Raw genomic sequence first — 22,589 nt, 5'->3', positions numbered from 1 at the left:
CCAGAGCGGGGCCGGGCCGCCGGGACGCGGCGCGGAGGCGGGCGGTGAGCGAGGCGTATCCCCCCCGCCGGCCCCGTGTCGGCGCCGCAGAAACGCCCGCCGGGCGGGAGGGCTCCGCTCTCGATTGAGGCTGCCTGGCGGGGGCGGCAGCTGTCGTCGTCGCCTCCGTCTGCTCCGCGGCCCTCGGCCCCGCGCCGCCGTCATGTGGAGAGCGGCGGTCGCCGCCAAGGCCCCCGCGCGGGCGCTGTGCCGTGCCCCGGCGCGCCGGGCGGTCAGCGTGGCCGTGACCCCCGCAGCCGGGCTGGCGGACGAGCGGGTGGACACGCGGGTGGCGGGGCTGGGCCCGGGACAGCCGGTGACGCTGCGGGCGGTGGTGTCCGACGAGCGGGGCTGCCTCTTCCAGTCGTGCGCGCACTACCGGGCGGACGGCCGCGGCGAGCTGCACCTGGGCACGGACGCCTCGCACGGCGGGAACTACACCGGCGTGGAGCCGATGGGGCTCTTCTGGAGCCTGGCCCCCGCGGGCATGGAGAGGCCGTACCAGCGGCTCGTTCCCCGCAGCACCGGCACCCCGATGAAGGTGGAGATGTTGGTTCACCAGGGCCACAGCCAGCCCGGCGCCATCCACGGGCCGGTGATGGCCAAGGCCGAGGTGGAGAGGTGGTTCACGGCCCCCGGCGTGAGGAGGATCCGGCTGAAGGAGGGCGGCGTGAGGGGCTCCCTCTTCCTGCCGCCGGGTGAGTGGGGGCCGGCCTCTGCCCGGAGCAGGGGTCACCTGGGGCATCCTGTTCCAAAGCACAACTGAAGGCCACCCGCAGACAGGTCGCCTCTCTGGGGCATCTTTTGTCTTCTGGGGATGCTGCTCCGTGCTGGTCAGCAGCACAGGCGTGGGCAGGTGCCTCTCTGGCATGGGTGGAAGCTAAGCGAGACAAAGGCTTGTAGTTTTCCACGCCACTGCTCTCAGGTGGGGAGTTTCTGTAGATTGTGCTTTTTTCTGATGTTACCAGAACCCGTTACGCTCACAAAAGATGATAGGCCTCGCTGCGTGAGCCTCTGTTCAGGATTTTAGCCTAAGGATTAAGTTTAAAAGGCATTTTTTCTCCCCACGAAGCACGTGCTGATAAGCAGAGTCGCAGAGGAGACTGTAGTAAAGTATTACAGTTCTGTTACGCCAGAGCTCAAGCTAAGCTGCTAGTTTAGCAAGTTCTGTTGTTCTGTGTAGTTATCTGAAGAAGCTCTGCCTGTTCTCCCCGTGGGATGGCTGTGTTCTATGAAGTGTGGCATACCGATGGGCTGCTGCTGTTGCTGGAAGTTGAAACCTTACACTGCTGGCAGTGTTGGAATGCTTCAGCCGTGATTTAAACTTCCGTATTTCAGTGGCTGTTGTACTGCGAGAACTTCCATCCGTATTGCCTCTGGAGTAGGTTGGTTCTGCAAATCCTCTAAGTGCTGCTACAATTATCAGGGATTAAAGTCTTGGTGAATGATTTCCAAACCAATAATCTTTATTAACCTTTTAGATACAGACCAAAGTCTGCTAAAGAAGGAAAAAAAAAACCCAACATAGATTGGACTTTGAATTTTGGATCAAATGTTTAGTCAGCATTCTGAAATATCTCACACTGAGATGTGGTTGATACATCCTGCCTTAGAGAATGAGCCAAATTTCTGCTGAGCTCAGTGGAAATCCAGAGATCTGCAAGCTGGAACTGTATTTTTCCCTTTAGAAGGTCTGGTGTTGTAATATTATGGAGAAGTCTGAGATGATTGCTTAAATGATGCTGGCATCCTTTTAAATAAAGGATCAATCATCCTTAGTAAAAGTGAGGTTACATAAATGGTTTTATGCTGCAACTGTGATAGGAAAGATATTTCTCATTTCAGGTATAAAGTTACAGGCTGTAATGTTTTTAAGCAGTAATAAAGTTGTCTAAAAAGTTATCCTGCTTTTTCTTGAACTGTGGAGAAACTACACTTGGGCTCTGCAGGCATTCAGGAAGGCAGTTGGGTGTCCTTGTGTAAGCTGAAGGTTATCTTCATGAAAGAGAGAAATGCAGTCCTTCCTCACTGTGTTCTGGTCATACACTCTCACTAGAATGTGTAGGGGTGAGAAATAAAAGAATGCTACTGTTTTTCTCTCCTATAGAATACTGAACTTTAATGAGAGGTTTTAGAACTGAGAAAGAAGTCAAAAGCATGTTTCAGCACTTTTCTGACTTTTGCATTTCATTAGGAGGTTTCTACCTTCTAACTCGTCTTGTCCAAAACTTCTTTTTTCAAGCACCTTGAAATATGAGAGGTCTTGTCTTTGCCACATACAAATAATGCCAGAGGCTTAATGCACTCTTGCACAATCGTACTTTTCTACTGAGAGCTGTGACCTGGATCTGAATACATCAGCAGTGACATCTGGTGGCAAGACACCACACCTCCCCAAAATAAACAAACAAAAAATACCTGGGCTCCTTATGGTTGCAAGAGCCTTTAACACAAAACCTGCTAGCGTATCAGATTGAAATATAACAACACAACCTTCACTGCAAAATCATGGTTGCTTGAAGTTGTGGTTCTGAAAATCTCTGTAGTTTGACAGGACATGCACGTATATGCATGTTTATCTGTGCATCGGTCGCACACACCTCACTGCACCCACGCGGCTCTCAGTTTTACTCTGTCTTTTCATACTTGCAGTAGCAATTTGGCTGCTGGCTGTGACAGTGCTGATGTCGAGATAGAGGGAGTAAGTTGAGCTGATTTCATACTGCAGTGGGTGTCTGCTGTGCTTTTCTTGGTGTGCCTTATTTCGGGGTTTGTATATCCTTTGCCTTAATGCTATTGCCTCATTAGTAATGTGTTTTCACTTTGCTAATTAAGAAATGGCTTCTTTGTGGGGAAAAGAGCTGATTTGGAGCATGGTTGTTTTGAGGGTTGGTGTTTAAGATCATTGAAAAATACACTGAGAAAACATTTTTAACAAAGCATGTTTAGCTGTTCACGTACTTTCATAGGAAGCTCAGAACCTGCTCAGCTCAGCACCTGAAATAGCTGAAGTCAGATACAGCACCGATCTCTAATCTCAGCTGCGCAAACAGAAAATTGATGAGTAGTTATAGAAAACATCTAATGCTTTCTATATTTTGATTTTCAAACTGAACTAGATACTTCTTAGAGTCCTGTTTGATAACTTGTGCTCTGTACCTCTTCTCCATCCAGGGGATGGCCCCTTTCCAGGAGTGATTGACATGTATGGTGATGAAGGAGGTTTGATTGAATTTAGATCCAGTCTCCTGGCTACCCGTGGTTTTGCTGCTCTTTCTCTGCCATATTTTGACTTTGAAGATCTGCCTAAGGTCATGAAAGAATTTAAACTTGAGTACTTTCAGGAGGCAGCTAGATTTCTACAGCGCCACCCAAAGGTGAGTGTAAAGAGAGATCTCTCCAGACAAGGAACTAGGGAAGATTTGGTAGTTACGCCCATGTGGTAGCAGTGATTTTCTTGGGAGTGTCTTTGGGCAGATTTAGGTCCCATAATGGAAAAAGCGTAGGTCCTACGTGGACAGCTATGCGTATCGCTGCAGAGCACATTTCTTCCACCACAAGCAGGCCATTAAATAAATTCACACTGGAAAATTGACAATTCCTGATCACGAGGACAATGAAGTGCTGGAACAGCCTTCAAACAGGAGCAGTGGTGATGTACTTATGTGGTGTTGTTTGTGAGCTTTTGTTTGTTTTAATGAAAGCAATTAGCTTACAAGAAGATGGCACAGCACTGCTCAATGCTACAGATGAATTGATTTGATAAGTAACTTGAGATGTTACTTTGTTTTCCTTTCCAGGCTAGAAAAGGAAAGGGCTGAATACACATTTAATTCTCAAATGTCATTTGTGAGATGACTTTATATGCCTGGGACGTATTTTGCAATTGATGGCATTTGAAGTTCCTGCTACCTGTTTGGGGGAAAATATTTGCACGAAAATATACAGTGGTTGAGTTCCAAGCGTACTTGTTGTGCCTAGCACAGATGTGATACCAGTGTTATTTTATGGTGTTTGACATTTGTTATTGGCTCTGAAGAATAAGACGCCTGGGAGAAGTCTGGATCCAGGCTATAGCTTTCCAACAGGTCACATCAGTAGTTAACTTTTTTTTTTAATAACACAACTTCAAAGACATGTAATGGCTAACCCTATTATAACATATATTTATTCCTCTCTTCCTCTCTTCCCCACACCCCCATCTTAACCTGAAGGTGAAAGGGCCAGGAGTTGGAGTGATTGGGACTGGGAAAGGTGCAGAATTAGCACTCTCCATGATCACCTTCCTACCAGAAGTAGTGGCTGCTGTCTGTATCTCCGGCTGTAGTTCGAACACAGTTGCAGACCTCCATTATGGTGAGATAACTCTGCCTGGGCTGCGTTTTGATATGAATAAGGTCAGCGTTTCTGACACTGGTGTATTTGACACCTTTGAAGCTCTGGATGACCCAGCGAATCCTGCTAATTCCTCTTGCACAATCCCCATCGAAAAAGCAGAAGGTCACTTTCTCCTAGTAGTAGGGGAAGCTGATCGTATGTGGAAGAGTTCCTTATATGCTGAGCTAGCAATTGGGCGTCTACGCCAGCATGGGAAAGAAAACTTTGAACTGTTGAGTTATCCAGGAGCAGGCCACCGAATCGATCCTCCTTCTACTCCGTTTTGTCAGGTAGCTCTGGATCGTGTTCTGGGGGTGCCTGTTCTGGGGGGTGGAGAGAGCAAAGCACACGCCCATGCCCAGGAACATTCCTGGGGAAAGATTCAGGAGTTTCTGCACTTGCATCTGGGATGAACACTTCAGCACCTGTAAGTTGTTGCTGCTGAGCTTGAGCCGCCAAAATGACTGGAGAATTGGAGGTACTGACTGAGAAAAGGTCTGAAATATGAAATAGCCAAATGACAGTTACATATATAAATCAAGACAGAAAGGGATCGATTTGCACTAGGCCAAGTTATTTTAAGTAGGTATGCAGAAGAGAAGCAAAGCGATAATAAGTAGGCTGCACTGTAGTACAAATTTGAGTCTGAATTGGTCACGCTATCATGAAACAAGTGTCTGAAGAAAGTGCTTTCTGATAAGTGCTTTCTTGCTTGCAGTATTTATGAATCAAAGAACTTCACTGCCAGTCCTACCCTTAGAAATGACAGATCGTTTTTCACCTGGGAGAACAATGGCAACCTGTGGGCCATGAACTTTGATATCAAAATGATGAATGATTCTGGCTTTGGGTCTTAAGTTATTTTAGCCTAGAACTTTCTGATTTATAGCCATACACTTTCGTACTTTGGATGTGTTTCCTACTTGTACAAAGCTGGAGATCTTTATTTATAAGAAGTTTCTTATACATTGGCCTGAAACAGTGGTCTTCCGTTGGAAACAATCTTGCCTCTTTCCAACAACAGCTATGCTTAAATTGAAAAAGTGAAGAGTACTTTCATCCATGGAGGAAAGCAGCACCAGTGGTGTCCTGTACTGGGGATGTAACCATCTGTTCCTATAATGCCTTAGATTGGCAGTTGACTCTTGGGAGTATCGAAATTCTGTTGCGTAGCACAGTTAAATGCAGTTATACCATCTGCAAATCTTATTTCTCTCATTACTTGTTTTAAATAATTAACACTTGCTGTTGAGCTAGAGTTTAATTACACGTGGAACTCTTTGTTAATGATGTCAACAGATGCTGACAGCTGTTATTAGGAAGGAAGATGAGAGACAGAAGAGCTAGCAAGTAGAATGGGTTGTAAAAAGCTGTCCTCTTGCAGTAATGTAGAATGGGTTGTAAAAAGCTGTCCTCTTGCAGTAATGATCATAATACAAAATAATACTAAAGAAAAGGGTAATCTAGGATCTCTGACCCAGGCTGCCTGAGATTGTTTTCCATCCTAATTAATTTTTAGCTAGTACCTTATTGTTCCCTACCATTTAGGTACAAAGAAACAATTTCTCCCCATATGATTCTTGTCCATTATGAGCGTCTTGCCAATGCTGAAGGCCTATTTAATAAGGGCTTCAACTGATACAATTCTCCTTCCAAGGTTGCTTTGTTAGACCTGTTTCAGAGTTGCCCAAAAAGAAACAAAACCTTCGTATGGGATAGTGAATTTTGCTTTGCTCTCAGGGATCTTTTCTCTCCAGTTGACTATCATTATGCTCAGGCCCGATTAGCTTTCTGCAACGCATACTACTAGTTATCATTTGAGTGAGGTCACTTGTTCTCCGCACACCATCACTGCCAGTTATTTATTTATCCATACACTCCTTACAATATAAACTTCATCCACTTAACTCCAGGGAAGATGTCCTCGCACCCAGCCTTCCTCAGCTCTCTGGCTGAAGAGCCCTTGCAGAGTCTTATCTGGTGCTCGAACCTCCACTCATCCTGGCTACCCCAGGAGTCCCACAGCACAGCCTGCTGTGATGTGCACCTTGAGGCGCTGCTCATCCTTACTGCCCTCCCTTTCTTCCAAGTTGCAGCTATTGAGAAGAAGGTTGTGTATAGGTTTCTTGTTCTGTCTGTCCTTGCCACGTGTATCTTCAGCAGCTGAAGCTCCCAGTATAAATGACCTCCCTTAACCCTCGTGACCCACTCAGGATTGATACCTGTCTCCATATTGCAGTCTGATATCAGTTGCTGTGCAGCACTGCAAGCTGCAGACTCAGAAATAAAATAGACAAAAGTAAACCCAAACCACAGCAGGTAGCTTAAAAGCCTCCAAACTTTGTTTCAAAAGATCAAACCCTTAAAATAATACAACGTTAGGTATCATCAGATATCTGCAATTTGAAGGACGAGTAAATCACTTATTTAAAAGCAAGACAGTATGAGAATTAGACCCTGTGTTTTGAGTAGTTCATTTGTTTGGCAATGAGGCATCTTTTTATTTCTCCTCCCTCGTTTAAATAAAATGGCTTATCTTACTGTGGAGATACTTTGGTGGACAGGTCAGGATACTTCTGAACATAACCATTCACTAGATGGCTTGTAGGAAACTGATCAGTTTTTGTACTAGTCTTTTGTATTTTACATTGCTGCTGGGAGACCAAAACTACCTTACAGACACTGCAAACACAGGCGCAGCTACTGCCCGAAGCGTACATTAAGCTGGGTGCCCGGCTCTGCCCTCGGCTCAAGTATTACTTACATAGTTTCGCACGCCTTCCACGGCAGACGTCCCGTAGTGTGTCTCCGATGTCTGGATTCACTTGATGAGCTGAGTGTGGAGGTGCCGCAGGAAGGAGCTGAAGTCAACCGTGGGGTTCCGCACCCGCTTCAGGAGCCGCGCGCAGGCCGGGCCGCGCCTGAAGGAGCGCGGGAAGCAGCCGGGGGGCGCCGGCCTCTGTGAGGGGCGGCCTGGGCGCGGGCTGTCACCTGTCAATCGCTGTAATTTTCACCAAGTGATTTAATTCAATAAAAAGCGCACAGTGACGGATGCGGGGCGTGGCCTTTCTGTTATCGGTACCGGAGCCGAAGCGGGGGAGAAGGCAGCCCTCGGGCCGGACCCGGCGGCGGAGCCGCTGCCGGCGAAGCCGGGCGGGAGGAGCGCGGCAGCCCCTGCGCCGCGTCCCACAATGCGTCGCGGAGCGCCCCCTACGCGACTTCCGGGCCGGGCCTGTGCGCGGCGGCGGAGCTCTATGGTCGCCAGGTGTGGCTGCCTCCGTGCTCGGCCCCCCCGGCCCCGACGTGTCCGCGGCGCTGCGCATGCGCGGGAGGCGGCCGTGCCATAGCAACCGGAGCGTCAACGGTAGCAACGGCGATGGTGGGTCCTGTCAGCGCCGGGCGGGGGGGGCCGGGCGCGCAGGGAGGGCGGCTCGCAGCGCCGGCCGCGGGGGAGGCCGGCGGCTCGGGGAGACGGTGCTGAGGCGTCCCCGAGATGCGGCGGCGGGGGGGCCTGCTCCGGGCCGAGAGCGAGCAAGGGAGGGCGGCGGCGGCGGTCCCTCAGAGCCGTCCCCGAGCGGTGCTCGCCTGGGGCGGGCGGTGCGGCCTCACCGTGCCCGGGGAAGCGGGGCTCCGGGCGGCTCCGGGCGCTTCGCAGCGGCGGGAGCAGAGGGATCCCGTCCGCAGCTGCTGCGGTGCCGCCGTGTGAGAGGCGCTCCCAGCACTCGTCTGAGGGGCGGCGGCGTCTGCAGTACCGCACGGCCGGGCCTGCTTTCTCCTGCCGGGCGGCTCCGAACCGCTCCTGACGTACCAATAAATGTGTGCAAACGAGGGCAGCGCGTCACTGATGTCTTGGCGGGAGTGAAGTTTGTAAATGCTCGGTGTCAATACGCCCCGTGCCCAAAAGCCCTCTTTTTGGGAAGAAAAGTATTTCAACTACCATAGTTTAAATGCATTTGTCTTCTGCTAAGATGTTATATTTCTTGTTCCTGGAGCCCTGAGGGCGATGTCTCAGGGGGGCCGCTTCAGCCTTTGATGGCTCTTGAAGCTCTGTGACTTACTTTCATCTCCATCCCTGCAGGAGGTTGTTCAGTATCAGCGTGAGGACCCCGAAAGCAGCCTTCTCAGGGAGGCTTCCCCATAAGCCATAGTGCCTTCTGCCGCAGGAGGCTGCTTATCTAGGGAAATTTCACGTGCACTTCAAAGAACAACACAAAGTCATTGGCGTGCGTTCTCTTGATAAGCCCTGTGCTGATTGTTTCCATGCACACCTGGTTCTCAGCTTCAAATCTGGTCTGGTTTTAGGCATGGGTTTGGGACAGCAGGAGGCTCTGTGAGGGACTGAGGTCGTGCCCCCAAAACAGTACAACAGTCGGCTAGCAGAACTGTGGAAAAGTGCTGGAAACTTCCCATCTGAAAAAAGAAGCAACTGGAAGTCAGTTGGTTTAGCTGTCACACTGCTATGGCTGCTAATTGGAGTCTCAAGGAGACTGCCAGAGCAGGAGCTGGGGTTGTGTTTGAGCAGGAGACGATGACTTGGATTGGCCTGCAGCAGGCACCAAGGAGGCTGTGCCGTAGCAGAAGTTTACCCCGTCTGCAGCTGGGCCTGGAGCTCTTGTGTGGGACAGGTAGGATGAAGTTCAAGAGTCCTTGGTCTGGATGGGTCTAAGCTGTTGCTGGGCATTCTGTGCCGGTAGCTGTTCTCTTGGCAGCTGTCACAGGTCTTGTCTTTTACTACTGAGTCCAGAACTTTCAGTGGTCTAAAGTACCTGGCATTAAAGCTTTGTGACCTGAGGTGAATTCCCCTAAGATTTTGGGCAGTAGTTTGTTAGTTTTCTGTTTTTTTTTTTCTTCCTTTTTTTCTGTCCTGTTTTCTGGGGGGATCTGATTGCCAGAAAAGCTGCCATGTGTGGTTGTGATACACTGGCTTGCTAGGAAGGAGGCTGTTGGTGAGTGCTGGTGAGATGTCAGTCTCTGGAGCCTTTTTAACTTGAAAAACTTCTTAGAATGTGTTCAGGATATATCAGTTTCTCTTCATACTACTGTTATGGATATTGTCATTTGGTTTTAATGGGACTGATGTGAGGCACAAAAGTTGGAGTTAGTGGCACCTGAAGGTTGCTCAGCGAGTCAGTCCTTGGAAAGCCTCCTACAGGAGCACTCAGATTGTTTTTTAACTGATAATGTCTGTGTTCATGTTACGTGATTTGATGACAAAGTTGTTAGAGAAAAAGAAATATACACATTTCAGATTGCTCTTGATTTTTTGGTAAGAGGTACCTTCTTTTCCCTGGTGAATTCTAATAGGCTTTATCATTCTGTCTATTCACAGGCAGGCAGGAAATTACTAATGCACAGTAATAATGTGTTTTCATAAGAGTGTCAGACCACATTTTTCAGTGCAGTAATTTCTAATGCCCTTGAATTCACTGTTAGAGCTGACAGCGCCCAGATTATGCTCCAAGCTGGGCAAGAGAATAAAGTCAGGAGAATGATGTGCTCTCATAAGTCCAGATTATTCCTTCTGAAAATGCTTCCGAGTTCCCCAGAAAATAAAACGAAGAGCCACTCCAGGAGTCCTAACTTCTTAGTGTCAGCTAGAGGAAGATCCTGCAGGAAAGTGGTAGAAGAGAGGAGAAAAGCAGGACAGGAAAAGAAAAAGGGGAGAAGTGAAGAAGCCAGCGGAAAACTTGCAATGAACACTCATTTTAATTTGTTTGTTTGTTTTAGGCAAAAGCAACAACCATCAAAGAAGCTCTAGCCAAATGGGTAAGTAATAAAAGAGTATCTAGCTGCTTTGCAGTACTCAGTGGTATGGAGTTTTACTGTATTTAATCTTTTTTTTTCAGGCTTACTGTAACAAATGTTTGCTGGAAGTTTTACAAAGTAAAAATTCTATTCCTATTATCAATAAATAATCAGTTCTGTTGGATTTTCTGTGTGGTCTTGCTAAACTGATATGTCTGGTAAAGATGAGCCTGTTTCGCCCTCTCACCTTGTTCTGCTGGATACGCACTGATAGAAGGCCTGAGGCTACAAAGAAATGTAAATTTAGAGATGCCATATGTTGCATTATGCCCTGTTCATTTTGCCTGAGTACGGTTCTTCCCACAGAGTGAGCAGGTATGAAATGCTGACTGTACTGAAGTCAGTGAACATTCTGTACTGGCAGGTAGTGTTGTCCCTCGCATTGTCCACTGTGCAAAGCTGTTTCTTACTTGTTTTTAAAGTATTCTTTTAATACAGTCATCATCATTTGGTACCTTCAGTATTTCACACTTTATTTTCACCTATGTTGGTATAGCCCCACCAACTTGCTCTCTTTGTAAGAACTAGAATGCAACAGCTTACAGATGTTTCTATTACTAGAGATATGAGCTGAGTTTTTTTTAAAAAGTGTTTTTCCTTTTCCTCTCTCGCTCTTTCTGCCCTCCAAAACCTGAACTTCATGTTTTCTGTTAAAGATTTATTTTACATTTGCTCCTTTGTCACATGTCTCTCAGAAGTAATAGATCCATGTCAGCGGGTTTCCATTTATGGTAATTACAAAGTGCTGAGCACGCTGTTCTGTTCATGTTGTTTGGGAGGAGGTAAATTTTCCCTGTACTGCTACTAATCTGTGTCCACGTGAGTTATAACATTGGATCTGCTCTTGTGTTGCACTGCAGATGTATTTCTTCCCTTTGGCATAAGGGTTTACCTGTGCTCTACAGTCAGAATGAAGTGAAATTAAATTAGGTGAAATTAAATCAAAGCAACTTTATCTTGGCAATCAGGTAGCCTGTTCTTAAAAAAAAAAGTGCTGTCCTACCTGTGGTTTCCCTGTGCTTATGGTGGTGTTCCATCCGAGGTTTGCTCCAGAGGTGGGTGGGAGGCTGGAGGAATCTTCTTTCTTCGACTGCTCACTTCCCACCACAGGCCAAGTTAGCATCTCCCTCTCTGTCCTGTTTTAAGAGAGAATGTAATTTTGTCTGTTGGCTTGAGGTGACGATAAGATTATAAGCTAAGTCTAAACGCAGATAGATATGGAGTTATCCTTGTTGTTAGAAAAGGAAATGGAAGTTTCAAGTTTGTGTAGTGACTCAGTTTGAGCAGTTCACCATATTCTAGCAAAACGTGGGTCACACTTGTATACTGAATGGCTAATTACAAATCAAAGAACTACCACACTGAATTTGGACAGAAATTGGAATATAAGTGAATGCGCATGGCAGTGTGATAATGCTCTATTAAATTAAGTTGCCTGAAGTATTTTGGGCATGTAAGAGACAAAATGATGTCTGATCTTGTGCTGTGCTATTCTTACACGTTTCTGGGACGCAATTCGTTTTCTTCTCAAGTAAGGATATGAAACCGACCTCAGCTCTCTCACTTTTCAATAGCTGCATAAAAACGGGGGAGAAAACAACACTCCTTGTTTTGAAAACACAGAACAGATTTCCCTTTGTTAACAGACCTCCAGTCGTCCTGCTGAACGCCGAGTGAATCGGCAGAACGTTCCCTTTGTGCTGTCAGGGAAGCAGCTGTCACAGCTGGTGTTACTGCTGAAAAAGATACTCGGTCCAAGCGTTGAGTGGATAATTACCGTCACTTTGGAATTTTAAAAGATTTCATAGGGTTTCTCTTTTTAATAAACACACCCAAATGCTGCAGTTACGACAATTCTTCCAAATCTCTGAACTTTGTAAAGTATTTAATCTAGAAAATCAACTTTGGTTGTAAATACAAAATCTGTCTTCTAATGTACTCTCAGAAGCGTGAAATCTTCCACTCCTTTCTAATGACTAACTAGAAGTGATTTTTTTGTTGTACAGCAAAGTCTGTGACCAATAAGGATTTATTACTTTCTTTACACTACATCTTCTCTGATTTCTAATTGGCCTTTGATTCAAAGGTGGAATATTATCAGTCCACACTCAGAGCTCTCTCCTCTCTGTCCTACGCTGTTTGGGTTTTATTTCCATTTTTTATGAAGAGTGTAATCAGTTTCTCTTTTCATATGTGTTCTGTAGGAGGTAGAGCTGAGTTACAGGCTTGAGGCTGGGCGCTGGCTCCACCTCAGGGGAGCACCAGTCGCAGCTCCCATTTAGGAGGAGGAATACATGGGAGCTATACAAAATGGTTAAAGCTGAGGAAAGATTTGCGGAAAGTGCTGTTGAGATTTCCCCCCAAATGTACTCCTCTGCCTTCCGACTTTGTGCTGTGAGTTGGGTGTGAGTTCTGAGTTTTCTGGGTGAAGAGGAAAGGAGATTTCTCAAAGATTTTAAGAATGTGCTTCTGCTACATAAGCTTCTGGCCCTAACTGAGGCTCCCACATGTCAGTCTTCACCTTGATTCAGAGTTTCAGACCTCAGTTATTCTCCGTTTCTCTTCAGGAGAGGACACTCAAATTAACTTGTTTAAGCGTAACCCAAATTAAAAAAAAAAAAAAAAGAGTATTTAATATATCCATGCTTTTAGCATCTTGGAACTAAGCTACCCTTTCCTCTTTGTACTGCACTAACAGGGCTCTTGAAGCACAGTATTCAAAATGCTTTCTCTTTTCAGTATTTTCTTTTAGTAGTATATTGGAATTACCTCTATAGTAATTACTTTTATAGGAATGTTACAGTCCAGCAGTTCTTAGTGATTTTGTGCAGTGAGCACATTCTTTACCTTCTCTTTTCCTTAGGAAGAAAAAAATGGCCAGAAGGCTTCAGAGGCAAAAGAAGTGAAACTGTATGGCCAGATTCCTCCTGTAGAGAGGATGGATGAATCTCTCTCCACTCTTGTTAACTGCGAGTAAGTTAAGCTAAAGACAAATTGGAAACCAAGCATTCTCTTCTATTTGTACTAATTTGGTTAATGTGCCCAAATGGCAACACGTACTGGCATGCAGGTTATCTAATTAGCTCTAGGTACCAAGTCAATTCAGCTGCTGTTGAACTGAGGAAAACTAAGTGTTGACTATGTAGGTGATGGGACAGAGAAAAAAAAGAGATGGAAGCAGGACTTTCCAAAAGAAATTAGAACCGTTTCAGAAATAAGTTTCCGTGCATTTGTTAAGGCTATGACCTAAAAAGGTCATCCCGTATGCGATGTTAGTAACACGTGGTGCTTTCCTAGAAGCTAAACAAAGTCACAGAAATCATGGTGACCTGAGAGAGGAACAGACAAATATTTCTAGTGCAGCAGTGTTCAGATGTGGAACTCTTCTGATATAGTGATCCCTTTTGTTCTGAGAGTTGATTGTTTTTGCTTTTAAAGGAAGCTTTCGTTGTCTACAAACTGCATTGAAAGAATTGCCAACTTGAACAGCCTAAGTAAGTGACAAACCAGTGATTATATTTGTTTTCTAGTTGTGTGGATAGGAAATATACTACAAGTTGTAATGTGTGTCTGGCTTTATACCTTTTCGTATTTTTTTTTAACTTCTCCCTCTTAGAAGATTGTAGTTGACTTTAAAATTATCAGTCTTACTGCATGTTTAGCAGTAAAAGGTACTAAAGCATGTGCCTCTGTGCAGTCTTGGCAGTTGTTTTGCTGTGCAAGCTTAGTAAAAAAAAAAAATCCATCCAGAAGTAACTTTGTAATCTCCAGTGGGCTTGAGTTATGATATTCAGTGCTAATTGATTCTAGAATGATTTAACAACTGATTTCCACATTGATGATGGAGAGAGTCTGCAGTTCAACAGCTTAATAATGGTGGCACAGTGTGTTGCTGAGGTCAGAGTATTGTGGGCCTGGATGGAATCTGGAGGTGAGACAAAATAGAACTTCACAGTCTGTCTCTTTAAGGTACAGAATGTGAGGAACTCACAGGTTCTGTTGCCTTCCATGAGAGAAATCTATGCTTTCAGACATGAAAAACAATCAAATAATTATTACATGTTTGCTTTTGTCCATTGCAAGGAGGATACTGAGAAATCCTCTTAAGCATCCAGCACTATTTTCAGATAGAAAAGATTAATTAGTGTACATATGTGATACTGTAACCATGATGAGTAGATAATTCTGTGTAAAGGACTACACCTCAGCATCCATGCATGTGAGGAGAATTGAGATGATAGCAACAGGTGTTAGATTTGTTTAATTGTGTGTAAATGTTTCTTGAGGAACCCTTACTGCTTCTAAAATATATAGTATCTCAGAACAGGAGTACAAAAGAACAGTAATGGCAGTTAGAAATGGCTTGAAGATGTGATGTTTTCTGCAATCTTTCATTTTTGTGTTTGTAACCACCCTCTCATCTCTTAGGAATTTCTACAGCTAGTGCAGACTTGTAATTCCTAAACATGTGGTACAGAGAGAATGAGGGTAGCTGGCTAGTCTCTCTGCTGTGGATGGGAAACTGTAGGGATAGTTTGGAGAATATTAACTATAGCTGACTTTAGAATTACTGATGATGAGTTCTCGTATTTTGAGCCATGATCATGTGTTAAGCTGTTGCATTTAAAGAGAAAAAGAATTCCATTTGTGCCTCAAATTTTTAATCCTAACTAGTCTTTCTGTTTTAGAACATCTACCAGTTGTGGTTTCGTCCCTGCGTTCCTGAGATAGAACATACAGTTACCTGTTTTAGATCAGTCTCGAATCTTTATCCATAGCAGTCTTCAGCCACTACATTGCTATCTCTGCAGCCAGTTGCTACTGGACTGGGACATTCATTAGTCACACCATTAGTTATTGTAGTTATTAGTTATTTGCTTGTTTATACCTGCTAGAAAGCTTATGTGAATACTGAAAAGGAGTTTTCTGAAAAGACTGCTATTTCGTCATAGCTTTGAGTTGCACTAATATTACACTAAAATCCAGCAAGAGCAGCTCACTTCAAAAGCTTATTTGTCTGGGTGCTAGACTAAGCTGACATATTTCTCATCAGACTTCTGTATGGCAGCTTTATATGCTACCTCTATTTTAGGAGTCAAATCTACAGCCTTAAAATTAGATTAGAACAATTTATTATTATTATTATTATTATTTTACCTGGAGACGAGGAGGTAAGAACTATGTGAAATCAAAGCTAGAAAGCTAGTGGTTAGATCTTCAGGGCAAGATGAAATTCTAGGTTGTTTTGGGTATTTATGTGGACTGAATTTCAGCTAGGTAACCTACAGATGAACAGCTTTGTACTTGTGGGCACGTTTCTGGGCTGTCCTCTGCATCAATTCCCAATCATTGTCAGTTTTTATTTCTGTTTTGTCATTCTTTCTTAAGATAGTCTTTTCAGAATGTAGGTTTCTTAGGAGTATGGAGTTTTACCTGAATTATGTCATCTTCTTACTTAAGAAATCACTTATAAATGACAAACTTTCTGTTATCTATTTCAGAAAATTTGAGGATTCTGTCTTTGGGAAGAAATAATATAAAGAACTTGAATGGATTGGTATGTGCATCTTAATCTTAACTCTCTACTAACAAAATGGAGCGCTATCCAGGATGTGGGATAATTTCCCTATGCTTATAAGTCTTGGCTAAATTTTACCTTACTTCCTTAAGCTTTCATTTTATTCTGTCACAATGGTATGTTTACTCTCTTTCATACTGTTTCTGAATTTTCATTTAATTTATGTTTGTTTGCATTTGGGGAGAAAATAGTGGCAGAACTGAATCTACCAGGCCTAGGAAAAATTGTTGGGGAAGAAATGGGATCAGTTTTATTAAGTCTGTATTAAAGCAGAATATTTTTTCAATCAACTTCATTAAAAATGAATATAGATATTATTTTCTTCCTTGACAGGTTCATGTGTTCTTCATGCAGAATATTCCTGTTTAAAACTATTGCCACCTTCAGAGATGCCATTATCTCTTAAGTGTAAAATGAAATCAATTTATAATGACGGGTTTATAAAAACACACTTTTTTGAGGGAGTTATAAAAGCAACTTCTGTCCTATAGGTCCAAACATACATGCACTTGAGGCAGACCATTCCCGAATACTGCATAAAAACCCCTATGAAAGAATTGCTGAATAGCAGCCACTTTGTGCACAAACAGCCACGTTTGTGTCCTCTGTCCCTATGCCTTAGGAACAACTGCTGTTCCTTCTCTTATTCTAATACTGTGATTTTTGACCTCCTAAATATATTTCACATCCTTTGCTCTTATTCCCATGAGTATTTGTAATGCTTAATTAGAAACCTGCTTAAAAGGGAATGAAGACCAATATATCTTAGTATTTTCTTATGTGAGGTGACCTGCAGGGGTGAAGAAGAGAGAGTCTGAAGAATAAAGACTTACTTTCACTTACCTGAGTAGTTCTGTCATTTTTCAGGAAGCAGTTGGAGATACGTTAGAAGAGCTATGGATCTCATACAACTTCATTGAGAAACTGAGGGGTATCCGTGTAATGAAGAAGCTGAAGGTTCTTTATATGTCCAATAATTTGGTGAAAGACTGGGGTAAGCCATTCCTGTCTATTCTGCAGCTTCCTACGGATTATGGTGAATGCATGAGTTAACAAGTTAAAAAATAGTTCTCTGTGTTCTGGGGCTTAAATTTTACTGATAAGCCTGCAGAAGTACACAGAATCCTTAAATATTTCATGCAAGAAATTAAAAATAGAAAATTGAATTTAAATTCTAAGCCAAATGGAGTTTGCTCTTTGAATCACCTTGCTTGGACTTCTTTTGAAATATGTATCTGTTCTTTAACCTGCTAACCAGTTCAAGCCCAGAAGATGATTCCTATCTGTTCATATCCTAAGCTATTTATGTGTGCACAGAGTTTGAAAGGAAGGTTTGGTGCAGATGTACTTTCCTTGTTCCACAATCTGGTTGGTGTTCTCATATTTGTGGTTGCAGCAGAGTTTGCGAGACTGGCAGAGCTGCCATTATTAGAGGATCTGGTGTTTGTAGGCAATCCACTGCAAGAGAAATACGCCTCTGATCAGAAGAACAATTGGATCGAAGAAGCAACCAAACGAGTGCCCAAGCTGAAGAAGCTGGATGGTGAGTTTGGGGCGTGAGGCAATTGATCTAAGCGACAAGCTTAGTAGAAGGAAGATCAGGGAAATAAATTGTAACCTCAAAAACTCATCTGTGCGATCCTGCACCAGCTGCAGGATCTTCTGAAAAGTTGTCCATGTGGTGTGCAGTCCACAGGTTGGGCTTCACTCTTGAAGTTATCCAACCAGATAGTTTTAGTGCATCACTAATATTTTCCCCAGAGCAGTGGCCATGGCACTGAGCTTGCCACAGATCGAAGAAATGCAAAGCGTCTGGACAATGCTCTCAGACATGTTCTCATTTTTGGATGGTCCTGTGTGGAGCTAGGAGTTGGACAGCAGCAGGAAATAGAATTATTTCCTCTTTCTGACAGCCTGACTCTTTCCCAGTTTTGATAGTCCAGATTAGCTTTCAAGCAGATCAGCATTAACTGTACCTTTCTCTGCATAATCTCTTCATAAATCTGTAGATTTTCTCTTTTTTTCTTGTAGGTACCCTCGTTATTAAACAAGAAGAAGAAGAAGAAGGAGGAAACTGATGAGACTTTTGTGTTGGGTATTTAATAATTTAAGTATCTCCAGATTGGTCAGCACATAGAACTTTTATATAAATGTTTGTTTTGAAGAAAAGCTTTGGGCAATTTTTAAAAGACCAGCTTATCTCCACAGTCTCTTACCCAAAGAGTTATTTACCAAACTTCAGGCACACCAATTTTGTCAAGCTTCTGACACCTTCTGCAGAGACAAGTGGAGCTGAGTTCATCTACTGTTCGGTTAGTGAGAGATCTTTACCTGAACTAATACCTAGCTATTCCTAATTCCTGATTAGTGGTGCTTATTGTTCGCTCTTGTGTTATAACAGAGCAATTTTAGCTTGTTAGATGCAGCTGGCCAACGTTCAGTTGAAACACCATGCCTAAAGGAACAATGTTACATTTTAGAACTATGTTATAGACTCTGTTGTGTTTAATTCTGTTATGGGAATCCCTTAATATTTTAAGTATGTGAATTTGCCTTTTCATCCCCTTAAGTATTATGCCAAATAGGCCCAGAAGTTCTGGACATACGCACAAGAAAGGTAATGGGCTCATGATCTCTTGTTATGGACTGTAAGTTTTGAATTGGGCTTCTTGCATTGGAACTCTTAACTTCATTGCTTAGAAGGCCATGTATAACTTATGATGTTATTTATTTTAAAGAGGCAGTGGGAATTCTTCACATGGTTTCAGTGAGACTAAAATATCTGCTTTTTTTGTTTGTTTTTTATAAATTATTTTGATTGGAATATGTAGACTATTAGCCTACAGCTGGTTCTTGTTCCTAGTCTTGTTCTGGCTCACTGATGGACATAATCCTTCTCAGCTCTGGAATTTTCCTGTAACTAAGTAGGCTGGTACTAACTCAGAAACAAACAGTGGACATGAGACCTGGGCTTGAGATGTAAAATTTTGGGTTTGGGATACTAATTTTTTTCTAAAGCACAGATGTAAGCAGTGAATGAAATGTGTATGTGGTTACTGAGGAAGGTGAGACAAAGGTGGGAAACGGGCATTGGAAAATAAGTATTGAAGTTGTACTAAACATGCTCTATTGCACACTAACCATTTTCAGTAAACCTCCTTATATGGCAGGTAACTTTTTTGTGAAAAGCATTATGTAATGCTAAAGGCAGACATAATTGCACCATTGGATGCAAACAACAAATGTTCCCCACTCTCCATTTCCTTTAGAAAATAGATCAAGTCAAAGTAGATTTTTTGGGAGCTTGTTTTTATTGTTTTTAAGCTTTTCTTCTAATTCAGTGCATTACCTTTGTTTAAACTAGAAAAGTGTGCTTGCAGGTTTTAGAACAGACGCATAAGGGATCATGAAGGCAGAACACCACTTTTGTTTGTGAAAGAGTGGCAGGGGTTGATATCCTGGAAAGTCACGGTCAGGGATAAACGGGTAGAATTGGCACAGGCTACAGTGGTAGCGTTGATCTCAAGCTCCAGGCATAATTTTAGTAGAAGATAATTCTATTGCTCCTCAGTATCTAAGTGAAGGGTGTGAAGATTACAAGGAAATCAGAGCCTAGTTACAATATATTCTTTGTTATTCTTTGATTTTTAGAGACATTCTTAAGCATTCTAACGTAAACTGGCAATTACAAATAAGTCTCAAGTTTGATTTAATCCATGTCTTAAAATAAGGTCAGAAGAACAATGGCAAAAGCTGGATTTATTTTACGGACTTTGTATTCTCATGTAATTTCTTCTAGTATTATGCTTTATCGTTAAGAAAGGCATCATTGACTAAAAAGCATAAAGGGAGAGAGCATATACAGCGAATCATTTCATGTTGGCCTCTTAAAACCAATTCAGTTCACTTGCAGCCAATCAGCTTTGGAAAAGTGGATGTGATTTTAAAGAGTACCTAGCCTATAGCACACGTGGTCTTTACTGACCCCAGCTTTTGTGTTAGGACAACAGGGAATAGGCTTGGGCCCTTGCCTACAGTAATTAAAGTGTGCTTATCATGAGAACTTCCAAATACTAGCAACAAATAGAAAAGCCAATTTCATGTGTGTCTGAAGCTGTTTTCAGGATAGAATATGCAGTACTCTCGGCATGGAGTCCGGCCAAGAGACAATGCATTCAAATCCCTGTACCAATGTGTACAGTTGTGGTACGTATAGCTTAATTAGCTCCTCAAAAGAAATAAGATAGAGATCAGAATGTTGTCCAGTGCTACATAATCCTACTGGTTAATTTTGTAATATCTAAATACGGCCTAAGTGCATACATTTACAAAGGCAGCATAGGTACAGCAAAGACTCTACTTTCACTATTTTGGGACAGTCTGAGAACAGAATAGAATCTTAGTGTTCTAGGTTGAGATAGTTCCATTGTCAAGGCTTGAGGAACACAAAAAAGCAGTTCCTGGCACTTGTAAGTGACAAGTTGAGGCTCTGTGGATCAATTACCGTTAATGAGTCCAGCAGTAACTATTGCAGTTGTTCGTTGGTAGAGCTGTGTATAGCATATGCCTATTGGCATCAGCTCTTTTCACAAATTAACACCATAAATTTTCTGTTTTGGAACTGCGTTATAAATATGAAAATATAAACAATCATTAGTGAAGGGAATAGGGCATCCAGTCTCAGCATGATTGTAGCAGCAGCAAAGTACACTTAGAAGCTTTTCCTTTGCCTTTCACCCTCCTTACAGCAGAATCTTTGCATGTAAGTTAACCCCTTTTTAAGTTTTAGCTTAATGTTGTTATACATGATGAATTGAAGGTTGCTGCCTAGAACAAATCAAATCCCATGAACTTTACTAGCCCCAAATAAATTAAGTTTTAATAAATTTCTAAAATTTGCACTTTAAAATTATGCACTGGATGTGGTAGAAGACACAGATGATAGAATTAAAGCAGCTGATTTGCATGCTGATGGAGGTGCACTGTGTCATTGATACACTATCAGAGATCAGACTGAGTGCCCACAGTAGTGGCTGAGCAGCAGAGTAAGATGCTGAAAGAATTCTTTCTGTATCATTCTTTGCGCTTCTACATCTCACCACATCTAATAACGTCCTAAGCACATTATTATTCATGGATGAGAAGAGCACCCATGTAAAACTTGCAAGCCATGTGGAATTCTGCTTTTCCCACAGAAATTATGGAGGATTAGCATCCACTTAATTACATAGAGAAATATCCTACAATTAGAGATAGAAAATAGGCATTTTTCTTGCTTGTTAGCACACTGACCTCTCTTCAAAGAGCTGATGTATGCAGTGGTTATATTTCAAACGGCTGGAAAAATGTGAGAGGAGACCTGAGAACCAGCAGCTGATTCAGATTACAACAGAAGTAGATCTATCTAAGAAAATCTTCAAGCAAGAGAGCACTTTTAACATCTACTTTTGATTACCTTTTGTATACTGTAATTTTGTAGCATGACCAAACTGTTAAAGTTGCTGTGTTTAAATTATTTAGGCCTATGTTTATAAATGAACTTCTGTGAAACTTGTTTAAAAATAACAATGCTATTTTATAAAAAAAAAAAGTCTTTGGCTATTGTGTAATGGAGTAGCTCGGCTGGTGAGCTTCTGGAAATTAATTCTTGTTCTCCATTAACTTTTCCTAGCTGCTCAGGGAGCAATGTATTTATAGTACAGAAATGCTGTCCCTTATTGCCTCTATATTTTAGAATAGAAAATAATTTAGGCTTTACAAATGTTGATCTAATTGTGATTGTTGTCATCTGATACATAAATATTTTTCAGTCTTTTAATACAGACATTGGTTGTCAGATTTGTTGTTAGGTCCTAAGAGAAAAGTCTGCTATTTTTATTTGGGGTAAAAAAAAATGCAAATATGTTAAATAAGGGTAAGTCTTATTTCAATACAAAATCACTGTTTTGCTTTGAATTTAAGCTCTGGGAATAGCATTATACAATCAACTCCATTCAACCAGCTCAGGAGAAGGTTGCTGCTTAATGAACTTCTGTAATAGGAACTTCAGCCTTCAATACACAGTGTCACCGAAATGTGGTTTCAAAACTCAGATGTAAATGAGAAAGCTTTCCACCCTGCAGTAGTCACCCTTGGTAGGGATAAGAATATCATCCTGCACTGACAGCTGTAAGGCTATTGAAAAACAAATATAAAGGGAATTACTGCAAAATTCCTCATAATATTGCTCCCTCAAAATGCATTTGAGCTCAGAAATCACTGAAATGCTTTATAAGGTCTCTCAGTAGTTGAAATAACCTTGGATCCACCCACTGAAAAAAGATGAAAACCAAACTACCTTAAACTTATTACTGTTAATTTTCCATCATCCAAATTTTGTTTGCACAGTTTTAGTGCAGTCAGCCTGTAATGCTTTTGCCTGTAGGCTGTGATAGTGAGGCAAGTGCATTATTTTCTTTGCCAATCTAAGTAAATACCACTTACTTCCTCACATGCTATTGCTGATCAACATCCATATCTGCAGGAGTCAATTGAAGCAGGGGCTCTTACACTGCTCGACTAAATCCTTCTCCTGTCATCCTCGCCAACATTCTGAAAATACAAGTCTGTCAGCATAAACAAACAACCAAGAAGAAATTACTCTGAGGTATGACTTTTTAGCTTCCAAGTGAGAGCTTGTAGGAGATCAGTGAGCTATCAGTGAGCTATCAGTGCACATTTCTACAATCTCCATAACGTAGCATCTCTTAAAAACCTTTGCACCCACAGGTGTTAGAAGCAGAGGAAAAAC

The 22,589-nt window shown here is 42.7% G+C and overlaps 4 protein-coding genes across 9 annotated transcripts in view; 2 read left to right on the top strand and 2 right to left on the bottom strand.

The window, feature by feature from the left end:
* The window catches only part of NUMB (NUMB, endocytic adaptor protein), a 130,358-nt gene extending 122,744 nt beyond the window's left edge, over positions 1-7,614 (bottom strand). For all 4 annotated transcript variants that reach the window (XM_046941390.1, XM_046941389.1, XM_040700610.2 and 1 more), the window contains exon 1: positions 7,181-7,614. The gene's annotated coding sequence lies outside the window, so the exon portion shown is untranslated. The remainder of the gene's footprint in view (positions 1-7,180) is intronic.
* ACOT6 (acyl-coenzyme A thioesterase 6) lies at positions 117-7,468 on the top strand. Its single transcript, XM_004941669.5, has 3 exons — positions 117-737; positions 3,214-3,416; positions 4,254-7,468. The coding sequence occupies exons 1-3, from the start codon at positions 203-205 to the stop codon at positions 4,827-4,829; spliced, it is 1,314 nt and encodes a 437-aa protein (XP_004941726.2). The 5' UTR covers positions 117-202; the 3' UTR covers positions 4,830-7,468.
* Positions 7,615-7,632: 18 nt separating the features above from the next.
* Positions 7,633-21,617, top strand: DNAL1 (dynein axonemal light chain 1). Of its 3 annotated transcripts, none has more exons than NM_001199681.3 (8): positions 7,633-7,795; positions 10,144-10,182; positions 13,085-13,194; positions 13,660-13,715; positions 15,723-15,778; positions 16,667-16,793; positions 17,196-17,342; positions 17,831-21,617. In NM_001199681.3, exons 1-8 carry the CDS (start codon positions 7,793-7,795, stop codon positions 17,875-17,877), a joined length of 585 nt encoding a protein of 194 aa, NP_001186610.2. In that variant the 5' UTR covers positions 7,633-7,792; the 3' UTR covers positions 17,878-21,617. The 3 variants fall into 3 exon arrangements, with proteins under 3 accessions (NP_001186610.2, XP_040556887.1, XP_040556886.1); XM_040700953.2 differs by having other exon boundaries at positions 7,760-7,795; positions 17,250-17,342; XM_040700952.2 differs by having other exon boundaries at positions 7,760-7,795; positions 17,199-17,342.
* ELMSAN1 (ELM2 and Myb/SANT domain containing 1) overlaps positions 19,103-22,589 on the bottom strand; it is a 70,337-nt gene continuing 66,850 nt past the window's right edge. Inside the window, exon 16 of the transcript XR_005860479.2 lies at positions 19,103-22,390. The gene's annotated coding sequence lies outside the window, so the exon portion shown is untranslated. The remainder of the gene's footprint in view (positions 22,391-22,589) is intronic.

The sequence above is a fragment of the Gallus gallus genome, chromosome 5 (genome assembly GCF_016699485.2).
Source record: "Gallus gallus isolate bGalGal1 chromosome 5, bGalGal1.mat.broiler.GRCg7b, whole genome shotgun sequence".
In the NCBI taxonomy this organism is placed as follows: domain Eukaryota; kingdom Metazoa; phylum Chordata; class Aves; order Galliformes; family Phasianidae; genus Gallus; species Gallus gallus.
This window is presented reverse-complemented; position numbering and strand designations above follow the sequence as displayed.

Bases quoted from the DNA above. Each gene is read 5' to 3' on its own strand.
- ACOT6 (XM_004941669.5), top strand. From the start codon at position 203: ATGTGGAGAGCGGCGGTCGCCGCCAAGGCCCCCGCGCGGGCGCTGTGC. The intron at 738-3,213 runs GTGAGTGGGGGC...TTCTCCATCCAG, and splicing joins CTCCCTCTTCCTGCCGCCGG to GGGATGGCCCCTTTCCAGGA. The intron at 3,417-4,253 runs GTGAGTGTAAAG...CTTAACCTGAAG, and splicing joins TTCTACAGCGCCACCCAAAG to GTGAAAGGGCCAGGAGTTGG.
- DNAL1 (NM_001199681.3), top strand. The intron at 13,195-13,659 runs GTAAGTTAAGCT...TTGCTTTTAAAG, and splicing joins TCCACTCTTGTTAACTGCGA to GAAGCTTTCGTTGTCTACAA. The intron at 15,779-16,666 runs GTATGTGCATCT...GTCATTTTTCAG, and splicing joins TAAAGAACTTGAATGGATTG to GAAGCAGTTGGAGATACGTT.